Source organism: Chelon labrosus, assembly GCF_963514085.1.
Source record: "Chelon labrosus genome assembly, chromosome: 5".
NCBI lineage: Eukaryota > Metazoa > Chordata > Actinopteri > Mugiliformes > Mugilidae > Chelon > Chelon labrosus.
In genome coordinates, this window is record NC_140341.1 from 24,061,060 (window position 1) to 24,076,147 (window position 15,088).

The 15,088-nt window shown below is 40.2% G+C and overlaps 1 protein-coding gene across 1 annotated transcript; it reads right to left on the reverse strand.

Annotated features, from left to right (window-relative positions):
• Nucleotides 1–2,227: 2,227 nt before the first annotated feature.
• Nucleotides 2,228–6,830, reverse strand: LOC311488611 (melanoregulin). Its single transcript, XM_084545414.1, has 4 exons — nt 6,458–6,830; nt 3,253–3,343; nt 2,775–2,941; nt 2,228–2,456 (listed from the first exon to the last, which is right to left on the reverse strand). The coding sequence occupies exons 1-4, from the start codon at nt 6,734–6,736 to the stop codon at nt 2,379–2,381; spliced, it is 615 nt and encodes a 204-aa protein (XP_084401540.1). The 5' UTR covers nt 6,737–6,830; the 3' UTR covers nt 2,228–2,378.
• Between the last annotated feature and the right edge of the window lie 8,258 nt (nt 6,831–15,088).

The following is a 15,088-nucleotide window of genomic DNA, read 5'->3' on the forward strand; positions in this document are numbered from 1 at the left end:
GAGGCATCAGTGCTAATCACCATGCCACTGTGCTGCCCACTCCAGAACTTTTACTTGCTTATTTGCTAAAGAAATAATGAAGCTATATCCCACACCTGTCCATGAATTGATCACTACTGAGCCCATGAAAATAAGGCACTGTGTAAAAACTAGCTGTAACTACGAATCTTTTCCTCCAGGTTCAATAAGAATACTTTCAAATTAAAGCTAAAAGTCTGCACTTAAAGGCCATATTAATTAAATAACAAGTGAGTTGAATATGTTTTGTTAAACAGTTAAAATATGAAAAATGTGTTTCCTAAAGGTAACTGTACATCAGTCATGTTGAAGAACTATGTAGACATTGAATGAAACAAGCAAAGAACACAGGTGGGTGACGCTGTTATAATGAGTGTTATAATGCACTACACAACTCTAGGGTTGAGTGATGTCAATGTTTAGTCTCCTGTAAGGGGTAGTACCAATAGGTAATACTGAGTCACTAAAATGACCTATGCATATTTGGTTTGTGTAAACAGAGTCACTGGATTCATGCTCTTGAGTTAACTGTATTTCACTCCAAACCCAGTGGGACGCCATAATTCACCAACAGATGCTGAATTTGAACTCTCTACGCCATTAGTCATTGGAGCTAAGTGATCTGTATCTTGACTTAAACATAAAGGCCCTTACTTTGTGAGTCATGTGTCTGCATGATATGCTTTCTGCAGTGTACGATTTCATTGAAGGATGGCACCCACTCAGGACCAGGTCTGTGTTAGTCTCCACACACACAAGGGAGAGGCTGGGGGAGTAGAGGGATGAACAAGATCTGCACAAAGAGGGATACCAAAAGGAAAAGAACATAATGAAAACAAAGAAGCAATATCCATCTGATTCTTGTCATACACTTGTTTATTAGTTTCATGTTTAAAAAACAGATACAAAACTAGTATTAATCTTGTAATCTTGACTATAGGTACAATACAGTTCAATAGTAAAGACAGACAGGATTAAAGGCACAATGGAGAGACCATCGTGCCTTTGTCACTTAACACAGCATCTGTGCTTGTGTGTGTTTGTGTCTATGAGCAACACCATTCTGGGGCCTCCCATCAAATACTGGAAAATCAGCAGGAGTCACAGTCTGAATGACAGTTGTCTCCATGAGCATGTGTTAAAGTGACATACTGTTTGCCCTGACTGCTCTTAGGTCGATTATGTATTACATACAAAGTCACATAAGCACGCACAATGGCAGATGAACAGTGTTGCGAAGACATATTATACGGTGATCCTTTAAGTAGATGCAAACAGCAAATGCGTATCTTGACAGTCTTGTCTTTCTTCAACATCAGCCACAATCACTCTCTTAATCATCTCTGTCATAGTTCAGTCCAATAAATAAACATTGATCACTCTCTTTCAATCTTCTTGTGTTGCATATTTCAGTGAAATTCTGCAGAATGATGTAAGAAGCACTTGATAGCATATGCACACACACATACACACACACAGTGGTTTAATGAGAAAAAGGTGCATGCTGCACAATGCCTTTCAATGCTGCCAGACCACTGGTCCACATCTCTTACAGCTCCCCTCCCCCAACGTCCCCCCTCTTTTAGTTCCACATCTGTTTCCCAAACTTGGGAAGGGGCCTTGGAGAGAACAATATCTGGGTCAGAGTGAATTCTCTCCTTCTGCTTGCATGTGTGTGAGCATGCATGAATGTGTGCACAACATGCCACAACTTAAAACATGAAGTGTCCTAAGCGAATTTGTGCTTAACTCCTCATAACTAACAGCTGTGAGGGGCTAAACAAGTCACAAACTGTTTTGATAAAAAGCCAGGATGAGACATGATTCTCCGCATCCTGCTCAAACCTTGACAAAAGGGAAGTTCAGAATATGGAGAAAGGGACATTTAATTTCCTATGGATAAAGTGGATTACTGACAACATACTGTTGACTTACATTCTTCTTTTGTAATCTCTAGATGAATGTTGTTTCAAGCATTGCTACTTTGTACAAAATCCAATGTCTGTGAATATTACCCAAAAACTTCATTCCCCAATATCCACTAGCTCTGTTTGAAGAGCAAGTGCTGAACATTTGATTTCTTTTAACTAAAAGGAAAAAAAATCAGCAACTGAAATTTGACTATATGCTGCCACCTTTTGGAAGAAACGATTAATGCAATGTCAGATGAAGCCGTTCCATAATAAGAAAATATATCTGAATAGCCGCAATGTCAGCAAGAAACAACCAAATATTACAGAAACCACACAGCTTACCATTAGTATTAAAAAATAGTGTTTCTGCAAATAAATGAATGCTGCAGTGATGTAAAATGGCCATCAAATGGTTTACACTCTTTTCAACCATTGTGTCCTTTTCTTTCAGCCTTCTTTCTTGGGATATTTTTCTCTGGCCAGTCTGACAAATTCCTCAGCACTGTCCAGTGACACCAGGCGGTCCTGGGAGAAACATGGAGGAAGATGAGGACTATGAAAGGAATGAAACAGGTAAGATCAGTCATTTTGGGGGTGCAGATGGAGGAGTGATATGGAGAAGGGAAAGAGAAGGAGAAATAAAAAGGGAGGTGAAAGACAAGAGCAGAGCATGGACTACAGGAAGAAATGAGGAAATATGGTCTTAATGTGACACACAGATAATGCTTTGAACATAAGAGAAACAAATGTAGCCAAATGGAATTTATTAAGAGAGCATCCGGAGAATCTGAAGCAAAATTTAATAAAAAGTGATATATTTCTGTGTGTATATGTCTACCGTACCATGACATATAGGTATCTGTTCTGAAGTCCTGTTCCAGGGGGGAACAAAGAGGTGTGGTCCAGCAGCTGTTTCAACAGTTCAGTCGTTTTGTTAAGATGTTCTTCATCTCGACTGAACCGGCTTTGTCTGTTCACACACAGCAAGGCGTCCACCTCACACTGATAACCTGCAGGACACAGAGAGATGATCAGTGGAAAGAACAGGGGGCTCAGATAGAAACATCAGATCAGTGGCACAAGAAAAATGAGTTGAGGAGGAGCAACGGGCTTTTTTCACAGAAATGTTCACATATAAATAATAAAATGAAAGATGGCTGCATTTAAGTTCAGCGGTGCAGAAGCTCGTATTGTTGGCTTACTGGGACAGCAGACTAGAAGAGGGACACCTTTAATGCTATTAGAGATACCTGTGTTTTATGAATTTCTCAGAACAAGTAGTCAATTGAATGGCGCAGACAAGGACTGACATGTGTCTCACCTAGCTGCAGCAGGATTTTCTTCCAGCGAGCCCTGACCTCTCGTCTGGCATAGCGCAAGGTGTGTATGTCATAATTCAGTTTCTCCCATTCCTTTAGGCAAACAAACAAACATATGGACATAAATCTATCTGATACAACAGACACCTTTAACTTAAGTTCAAAATCAAGAACTAAAGGTTCTTATGATGAACAATATTACAACATCTACAACATGGATTGAGTCTCTTTGAGCCTGTTGAGGTTTAGTATGTGCAATGTTTAACATGTTCCAACCTTGGCTGAGTGCAATAGGACAGAAATGCTACTATCGGGTACTTGCAGGTACTCGACAAACTGACATTTTTGCTGATGGCAGCATCAGATGATCATCTTCAGGGTGACATCAATGTGTGCGTCAATTCTTAATAATTCAATACCATACTTGCTGAACTGTAGATGTGCTGTTGTTCCAGCATGTACCACCAAGTGGAGCTACTTTGCTAACTGTGCCAGACTGTTAAGGAATGCAGCGTCATCAAATGTGAACAAAAGTCTATGGCCTATCCATTTTAGTTAGCTATATAAGGCTCATTCTAATGCTTAACTAGGATCAATGCTGCTAGCTTTCAGAAGACATTAAGTAACAGTAGTAGTAGTGGTTTTATTAGCCTATAAAAATAGGACTTCTTTCAATATTACCACCAGACACCAATATGATTCATCTACTATGGACCATGACAGGAACATTTTAGGGCCCTTCTTCCTAATTCATGCTCTTTCTGGAATAGTGGTAGATTAACTGTCAATTTTGCCAGCTCGAGAGTCACGATACTAACATAATTAAAAAAGCTTATACAAGTCAACTGTTAAGCAGACAAGGTAGTGTGGAGCCAATGCATGTAATTAGTAAATCAACCAGACTTCTCAAGCTGATCTTTTGCCATTGTGAGACTAAATATGTGGTCATGTACAGGTGGTCCCAGTTAGGAGGCCTTATTAGACCACCATCTTGTTGTTTTAGATTACAAGCTGACTTTTACTCAGTTTTTTGACATCTCTTATTAGTTTAGACATTTTAGTCACAGGTGGAACGGCACATGTATACATCAAAGACAAATTAAAAGAGCACACTTAAGACGGGAAACTCGTAATGTTGGAGTGTTAATACTGGACAAGAGTAATCTTAACTGTAGCTGAAAGTCGTTAAAGGAAGAATAGAATGGTACGTCCCACTTTATCTACCAGATCAATGTGCTTCTGTGTTTATTTGCCTTTTCATGTAGCATATCCATTCTAAGTTTGTTTTGCCAAATATTGAAAACATTCTCGCAACAGTATGGGAATGGTTCACTGAATATTCTCTTTGACAAGCCTGTCTGTCGGCCTGCATCTCCATTAAGGAATTCTTTGGTTAGCACAATGTGTCCACTGTGTCCTGCTGTCTGCTATTCTCAGCTCAAAGACTGTCACATGTTCACCAAACTCTAAAGCTCTCAGCACCGTGGAGTTTTACTGAGCTGCAATCCTAACATCCTCTGAGTGGGCCATCCTCTGCCTGCTCATGTCACCAAGCAGAAGAACTACTTTTAGTATTTTTTAGTGGGATTCCCATCATTTCCTGTCTTACCATCTTATCTGTGTCGAAACATGTTTTTGTTCTTACTGGTGAATAAAAACACTGATTGATTGATCGATTGATTGATTGACACATTGTCTTTTGTTTTGAATTTTGCAACTACAATGCAGGACGTGGGGACAATGATTTACTCCTGTTGTAACACTTAAAAAATGTGTTACAAACACATGATACATACGGTTTTTAAAATAAAAATCAAAAATCACTTATAATCTCAGTCTTGGTAACCGCCAAGGAACTTTAACCGAAGATGGATGTCCTGCAGGGGCCTTTTAAGATGAAGTGGAGACCATAAAGTTAGAGCTCAGTGCTCAAAAATAGCTGAGAGAACAGACTGAAGCCTCCTCTGGTTCAAATGAAGGAGCACAAAGACAAGACCCAAAAGCTCCTGACAGCTCCGAAGGAGGTTGAGCAGCAGCTGAAGGTTTTGCAGCTCCAGTGGCAGGAGTAGAAATCTTCCCTAATCACACTGATGGAAACATCAGAGGCCTTGATCTTGCCCAGCTGGACAGTAAGAAAAATGAAATCAAAAAGTTTAAAGCCGATCTCCAGAAGAACAGAAGGAGCAAGCAAACAGGTACTCTTTCTGTCTGTCTGTACTAATCTTCTTTTTTCCTGGACAGCAACAAAGAAAAAAAAGAAAGAAAGAAAATATTTTCATGTTTGATGGATGATGACAGTTTTAGGTTACACTATGGTACTATGGTATAATATAAAGTGCTTTTCCTATGTGCAAGTTCTTGGAAAAGCACTGATGAGTTTGAATTTTAATACAATCATTGTTTGCCTCACTTTCCTTCTGGGTACTCTAATGTGATCATTTTGATATGAAGTTATTCTGGAATCTAGGTCAAGTTCATTTACTGATGTTGATCAACATGAAAGTGAATGAAAGGCTCCTTTCAGAGTCACCTGTGTGTGCCCTCTGTCCTGATTAGGTTATTACATTAGAGAGCTTAAATGGAACAGATAAGGTAGAGAGACTGAATTAGTGAATTACAGATGTACCCACTATTACTCTAGTACAAGAGAGGATTTCCACGGTAAGAGCATCTTACCATGAAGAAATACAATAAAAGTATTTCCAGGCATAAATCTCAGGTTTCTGTTTGGTTATTTTGCAAGATTCTTAACTGTGACAAACTAAAGCTGCACAGATCGACTATAATCTCAAAATTCTAAATTGTACTGTAACTTTAGTGTTATTATTTGAAACTTCTGCGAAAGAGCCGGATATTCACCATGAAAGACACACTGTTGAGCCAGTGCCTTGGATAAAAGTAGTCTTTTGAATATATCATATCATATTTTAGTTTCTAAATTTGCATTAAGATCTCATGAATGTACTTTTTTCAACAGCATTCAGCTTTCATATTTGATAAAACAAAATGTACCCAGTGATCTGCCTTTGTTTAATTCTATTTCCTTGTATGTGAGGTTGGCATTATTAAATAAAATGAATGAATTTTTCTGAAAGAGTAAAAGTATATTAACAGATATGCAGTTTGGTTGATGTTGTTTTTTTCTGTGTACGTGTGTCTATTCCCTCTCACACTGTCTCCTATATACGGCAACATGTTACCAATCACCTCTGTAGCCTCGTCAGCCTGGTTTCTCATGCTGATAAAAGCCTCTAACTCTCTGTCTGATCCCCGTCTCATGGGAGAGTCGCCGAGTCTGTTAGTGGTGGCACACTGAGCTGCAGTGCTCCCCTGGCTTTGCTGGTTTTTCCATGGGACCCTTGATGGTGGCCCAAAAAGACTCTCCTCCTCTGTGTCACTGTCACTGGACTCACTGGATAACTGTTCAGGCAACCTGGATGTTTTGTGCATTCTGTAACGAGACAGCGGAATAAGAAGAGATAACATTTGAAAGTAAGATATTTGAATTTGAAAACTGAGACTGATTTTAGCATAAATAACAGTCAAATGTAGGGCTTTTGGGTTGTTTTGTCTCACCGCAAAATAGCATTCTTCTCTTCTCTGTTGTGTTGCAAATAGTAGCGACAGCAGCAGACAGTAAAATTAGCACCCATTGGCCCTTTCCAAAAGTTTTTATCAAAGGATATCTATCTTCCAAAACTGCAGCGCTTCCTCCTCACAGATTTATTCTAGAATCCTTATGAAATATGGTCAGTAAGTCCAAACACAACGGTCCTCATTTGGAAAAGCCAGCGAGCACAAAACTCAGCAACATCCAAACTTGTTATGTTCTTCCCCCTATTCTGGCCTGAATGAGAGTTGTCTGTCAATTACATTATCCACGTGAAAAGAAATGGGACAAACACGCAGACAAACACACACACACACACACACACACACACACACACACACACACACACACACACACACACACACAAAGAACAGTTCAGCAATGAATGGTGCATTATTTTTTTTCTACAACTCCTGATGGTGCAGAATGCAGTGGTAGAGACAGCTTTCCAGCTATAGCTCTGCAAAACATGAATGTGCTGTCTGTAGTTTGGATCTGGATTTCTACAGTCATGTAGTATCTGCTTTGAATTAGAAGTATAACTATAACTAGTTATGTTAAATGTTCAGTATGTTCTCATGCTTGCAGGAGGAGAAACAGAACAAGTTTTTGGGTAAAGGAGTAGATGTACTACCTTGTGCTGTCAGTTTTATAATTTCACTGACTTCAACTTGAACGTTAATATATAACTAATTTATAAATTTCTCTCCTACATTACTGTAGATTGGATGCCATGACATTTGCACATTTGGATTTAGCATTTTTGGAGTGTAGTGAGGAAGCTGACTGAATACGTCTCCTGTACACCCCCCATGAACCCCTCATTCCAAGTATGCAGTGGCAAACACTATGTAGATATGAAGGGCTCATTCTACGCTAATGGAAACATAACGACTAATAGCTACAGGTAATTACACACTGGTGAAATTAGATCCCCTCTAACTGCCTCTGCAACTATGATACGGGTGACCATGAAATGTTTTACAGATATTCATGTCACCCTCAGTAGTGGACTGACATAATAGCATCCCCTGACTCTTCCTCTACTGTACCTGTACATACCTATAAAGGAAGACATATCACAATGCTGAAGGTATTCAACATGTTCCATCTCCCTGTTTTAGATATAAAGCAAGATAGGGATGTGTGTACAGTGACATCTAGTGGTCTGTTCCAACCTATAAGTATGTCATGAGAAGTCAGCAGGTCACGTTTTATTAACTGTTACTCACTATGGCAAAGTAGTGCACACACTGGAACTCTACTACTAATACTTGTCAATATCTGTGACTGAGCCACCCATTCAAAATGTATGTAGGAAAAAATACACCAGAAAATACAGTCCGTGGTATAAATAATGTGAAAATGATTATTTAACTGAGGCTTTGAGCATGTGCACAACATTTAAAGTTCTACTTAAGTACTTTGTTCGATGAGTGGGTTGGCACTTATAGGTACTATAGAAAAAAACACTGTAATCTGGCACTGCATTACTGCACTATTTGATTTTGCTAACAGGAGACAAACTGCACATCAGCTGTTTTAACACATGATGCTAATGCACTTCACATCTTCCACAGGAGGTGGCAGTACTGCCCCATTTAATACTAAACTCCATGTGGCTACACACATTTTATTGTTCTCGAGCTGTGTCATGAGGCTGAAGGATATTTCACATAGCAGTTACCTCCTCAACTGTGATCATTTCCTTTTTTTTTGTAGTTTCTTCAGTCCAACACCAGTTTCAATCAAGTCATCATGAACACAGAGAAACACATTTTATTCTATGCCTCATTCCTGTACATTCTCAAAAGTCCCAAAATGTACTGTCAGTTTTGTGAGTTGCACTAGTTTAAGCAAGATTTCCATAACAATTTAGATTTGCAGTCATTTAATTATAAATAGCAATAGTAAAGTGTTGATTAGAAAGTGTGTGGTTAGATCATAAAAAATATAGTATTTTTACTAGTTTTTTTTGCACTGCAATCAATAATAAATGTAATTGCTATGACTTAATCTGTCATGTATCTGTGTGGGTTGTTAGGTACTAACCCAGACACAGTAGGAACATACACTATATTACCAAAAGTATTCGCTCACCTGCCTTTACTCATTCTATGAACTGAAGTGCCATCCCATTCCTAACTCATAGAATTCAATATGATGTCGGTCCACCTTTTGCAGCTATTACAGCTTCAACTCTTCTGGGAAGACTGTCCACAAGGTTGAGGAGAGTGTTTATAGGAATTTTTGACCATTCTTCCAAAAGCGCATTGGTGAGGTCACACACTGATGTTGGTCGAGAAGGCCTGGCTCTCAGTCTCCGCTCTAATTCATCCCAAAGGTGTTCTATCGGGTTCAGGTCAGGACTCTGTGCAGGCCAGTCAAGTTCATCCACACCAGACTCTGTCATCCACGTCTTTATGGACCTTGCTTTGTGCACTGGTGCACAGTCATGTTGGAAGAGGAAGGGGCCCGCTCCAAACTGTCCCCACAAGGTTGGGAGCATGGAATTGTCCAAAATGTTTTGGTATCCTGAAGCATTCAATGTTCCTTTCACTGGAACTAAGGGGCCAAGCCCAGCTCCTGAAAAACAACCCCATACCATAATTCCTCCTCCACCAAATTTCACAGTTGGCACAATGCAATCTGAAATGTACCGTTCTCCTGGCAACCTCCAAACCCAGACTCGTCCATCAGATTGCCAGATGGAAAAGCGTGATTCATCACTCCAGAGAACGCGTCTCCACTGCTCTAGAGGCCAGTGGCGGCGTGCTTTACACCATTGCATCCGACGCCTTGCATTGCACTTGGTGATGTGTGGCTTGGCTGCAGCTGCTCGGCCATGGAAACCCATTCCATGAAGCTCTCTGCGTACTGTACTTGGGCTAATCTGAAGGTCACATGAAGTTTGTAGCTCTGTAGCAATTGACTGTGCAGAAAGTCGGCGACCTCTATGCGCTTCAGCATCCGCTGACCCCTCTCCGTCACTTTACGTGGCCTACCACTTCGTGGCTGAGTTGCTGTTTTTCCCAAACGCTTCCATTTTGTTATAATAGAGCTGACAGTTGACTGTGGAATATTTAGGAGCGAGGAAATTTCACGACTGGATTTGTTGCACAAGTGGCATCCTATGACAGTTCCACGCTGGAATTCACTGAGCTCCTGAGAGCGGCCCATTCTTTCACAAATGTCTTGTTTCACAGTCTGCATGCCTAAGTGCTTGAATTTATACACCTGGGGCCAGGCCAAGTGATTAGAACACCTGATTCTGATCATTTGAATGGGTGAGCGAATACTTTTGGTAATATAGTGTATGTCTCCCTGTTACTCTAGAAAATTTCTGGATTTCTGGATCTGAATTTAAAAGTCTATTCTATTGCCAAAATATATGAATATATGCATTCAAAATGCTACTCCAGTCCATTCATGTCTGAGAGGTAACTTTGATGGCCCCTAGTGTTAGAAACTGCAACATCAAGGAGAACCTTTGGAAATGAGCTAAGAGTTGTGACCTAAGGAAGCTGAGGTTCTTCAATGTGTGCAGCAAGATGCTGGAATTTTTCTACCAGTCTGTTGTGGCCAGCACACTTTTCTCTGCTGTGGTCTGCTGGGGGAACAGCATTGCAGCCAGTGACGCCAGGAAACTGAACAAACTGATCAGGAAGGCTGGCTTCGTCACTGGCTGCAGACAGGAAACATGAGTCCGTCAGTGGTGGAGAGGAGGACACTAAACAAACTGTTATCAGTCATGGATAACCCTGACCACCCTCTCCACCACACAATAGACCACACAATAGACAGACAATGGAGCACCTTCTTCAGAAGGCTCAGACAACTTTGTTGTCCCAGTTTGGGATTAATAAAGCATCTATCTATCTATCTATCTATCTATCTATCGAGCACAATATATTCCTATATTTCTAATACTGTAGCTTACTTATTCTACTGTGTAAAACGTGGCATGGATTTGAAATGTTCAGGTCCACCTAAATAATTTTTTTTTATTTTTATTTTTTTAAAACTCTGCTCGTCGTTAAATTTCCTCCCAAGAATGCTTATGGAGACAAACAAATTTCTACTTAAATGTTTAGGAATGCAGATTTTCCCTCAGACATCCTCTCTCCCCCTCCTTCTGGCAAAGATTTATATTTCCAGAGTGTATTCTACCCTGCTACCCCAGTGACTGCAAGACCACCAGTTTTTCACACAGAGACACACACATGGCCAATGACAATGTGACATTGACATAGTGCAGTTGAATACCTTATGTGAGGGTGAGTGATGGCCCACTCACCCTGATGGCTGTTGCCGAAAGGTGTGTGTGTGCGTGCACACTGTATTTGAGCAGCAGCGGAAATAGAATTATATCCCAGCTCACATGAAACCTCGACAGAACAGAAAGACGGGTCAAACACCAGGGGACCAAGAGAATAATAAGTAGGAATACTGACATGCACACACCCTTCAGGGAGGCAACTCTTCGCTGCTCCATCACTTACATTCATGAAAGATACTCACACATGACTTTGTCAGGCAGAGCTTCCTGACACACAGACACACACACACATGAACATAAGAACTGGGCAGGGATTCAGAGACACAGATTGAAGGTGATTATAATTCACAGTGAAGTCTGGCTGGTTTACTTATCTCCAGCTCATCCATCTATTTGTGTGTGTGCATGTGTGGCTGAGCACTCATCAAGGTAGCATGGGGAAAACACACGGTGGACATATAAATCACAAAGATAGGGGAAGTTGGACAGAGAGAAAGAGGAAGAAATCATGCCTAAAGGAAGAGGTGAATGAAGAACAAATGATAGGAACAAAAAGGAATACTGGAAGATCATTAAAGAGGTCTATTAAAATGCCAATGAAATGAACCATTTAACCATTTTTTTTTAAATGGTAAGGTTAGCAAAGTAAACTTGAGTTAATGGCTTACTTTATTTTATTACTTGGTTTTTGTCACTACAACTTATGTTATATCCAATCATTTCAACATCACATGAATATACAATGACCAACAAAAACTGTTTTATGCAGACCGCAAACACAAAGAGTATCGCAAGAGTTACATCCAGTTACTCTCAGGTCATCACTCTGGCTGATACATCTGATAATGTTGTAATCATAGTATAAATCTAACCCCAATATACTTCTTATTTCAAAATATTTGACTAAATAAGCAAATAATAAGGAGGACACTGGACAAACTGCTCTCCATTGTGGACAATCCGTCACACCCACTACACTGAACTATAGAGGGGCAGCGGAGCTCATTCTCCAACAGACTGATTCAGCGCCGCTCCAACAGTGAACACTACAGGACATCATTCACACCGTTCTCAATCCATCTGTACAACAACTCACCTTTCAATAACAGATAACTCTTTTACGTTATTTATTTTTTTTTTTAAACCAATTATCTTCACCTATTTTTCTTTTTACTTGTGGTTCTCAAGAGTGTTCTTACGTGCAACTGAGCTACTGTGACCAAGCATTTTCACTTAGCGTTAGTGTCAGACTTAGACATTTAGACATCCACAATTGTGGAAGTCTAACACCAGTCAGGTTAGCATATACACACACTCTGTGTACAGAAACATTAACAAACCTGTATTTATAAAATATACCAATCACCTTACTGCATATTGATTATTTAAACTAATGTACCAGGACATGGAGAAGCTGAGTGTTGCCGAGCAACCCTCTTAGTGCTAACGTTAGCTAGCATAGCATACTATAGTTCACAAATAAAATCTCACCTCCAGTTCTGACGGAAGAATAGGCACCCAGTGCTGACTGTGTTTCTAAAACAGTTTCTCTTCCGTACTCATTTGACGTGTGCCCTGGCTTTGTGTGGTTGTTATTTTTGTTGTCGCTGAAAAAGTATTTCGCAGTGGAGCAGTTCCACCACAGTCTGTTTTCCCGCGAGATCAAGGCACGATAATCCAAAAAAACATCCTGAATTGTATGTTTCGCTATTATTTTTTTAAGAAGAATATCTGTGAAACCTCTCCTTAGCGGTCCAAACTGATTTCAAAATCAGTTACCAGTCAAAAACTCCTACATAAAGGAACTGTTTTATTAAGATTTGGGATGCGCTAGTGATACCAGTCATCGACATGAGGTTAAACCGATTACAAGCAAACTGACCACATTCTGTTGAACCACCTGCAAGTTACATTTGGAAAAATGAAACCCCAAATCATAGCTTTAATGACATTAAAGTGATGATAAATAAAACTACTGATTTGAAACTGAAACAGTGGTGGTCTATTATCCAAAGTGATTGCCTTACCACATATAAAGTGTACTTACAAAGCTTTCAAATGTCGGTGGTTTGGTGTAGACAGTGCTGCACGACTTCTAGCTCCCCTTGAGATTGCTGTAAACTATTTAAGTGTTCTTTACATTTTTAAAATTTAGCTGTCGGCCATTTATTTTTATTATTTAAGTCATACTGCTGAAGCCATATTGTTGGGGAGTCAGTGTAGAAGTCAGAAAGACAGACAGAATTCATAAGAAAGAATCTTCGAATGTAATTCCTCCTGTTTCTGTGTGATGAAGCTATCTATCTATGATTATTGTGTGTTTACTCAGACTTAATGTATTTTTAGGGTGAAACAATCACACATTCCGATGAACCCCAAAGATGTCAGCCAACTTCCAAACATGTGAGAATAAAAGAGGACAGATCGTGTTTTAATTTTTCTAACACTCCTGTGAGAACTTGCCAGAACTTTCCAGAGTGTTTTACTACTGATGCTCATTTGCAAGCTTTGAGAGTTTCATAGAGCGTTTCATCTTCTTTCACGTGTCACATATGTAGGCTACCACACGCATTCAAATGATGAATAGAGGTGTGTGTGAAAGGGCTCCTCTGCTGCACACCAATGACACATCGTTGCGGCATACTTTTATCGCTAATCAATGTAGATGACACCATTTTTTACACACTGTCACCGATGATCAATGAGAATTATGCCATGCTTTTTAACTGTCACTGGTAATCAATGAGGGTGGCGCCATCATCTGCATCTCCTGATCATTACAACCAGTAATCAATAACAAAGCTGGCTCGGGATGACACATGATCATCATATACTAGCAGTTCATGATGATAGGTTGATGTGTGTGTGTGTGACAGAGAGAGGGAGAGAGAACTGTCTGAACTGCGTACAGCCGAATGACAGACTGACTGCAGGAGGGAACTCATGAAAACAAAAATACAGATGAACGCAGCTGGAAAGAATTTGACACAGAGAGAGATCAGGAAGTGGAGCGGCCATATTTCAAACCATCAATCTGTCAAGGTTATGAAAACAGTACAGTAGACACAACAACACCTCCCTTCCTTCTTTCCTCTTCTTTAATGAAGCGCTGCAGGTTATGAAAAGGTGAAGAGTTTATTGCTGTGTGATGGCACTTTCATAACAGTTTGTAACAGTTTAAACGTTTAAACAAGTGGCACTGAAAAATGAAACCAATGCAGAAGTATCAAAAACTGTGGTTCCTCAAATGGCCACTTAGGGCCCAAAAGTGAAAAAATGATTTGGTCTCTATAACAAAGGTCCTCAATCATGTGAACTTTTCTATAACTACACCAGAACAAACAGATTTCAGCTAACCACCAGCAATGATTACCAGCTATGACGTCGCCCCTCCATGGACCCACTGCTTGCCTACTGTCCTAATGATGGAGTGGAGGACGCTGTTATCTTTCTGCTACATCGAGCTCCCTCTCACCTGGAAAAGCCCGGCAGCACTGTGAGAGTCACCTTTTTTGATTTTTCAAGTGCTTTCAACATCATCTAGCTGGTGATTCTGAGGGACAGACTGGAAAGGATGGGTGTAGACCACCAGCTGTGGATCCAGGACTAACTCACAAACCGACCACAGTTTGAGAGAACCAGGAACTGTGTCTGACCTGCTCACCAGCAGCACGGGTGCCCCCCAGGGGACTATCCTGGCCCCCTTTCTTTTCACCCTCTACACAGCAGACTTTGGACACAACACAGACAGCTGTGTATTGCAGAAGTTCTCTGACGACTCTGCGATTATCGGCCTCATCAGAGACGATGACAGAGGACTGACAGGGAACTTTGTGGACTGGTGTCATTTCATTTCATTATTTGTCTTTTACATGCTACGCTTTTTACTCTTATACTCTTATATATTTTTTCTGCCCTTTCTGTATGCTGTTGCAAACTGCAATTTCCC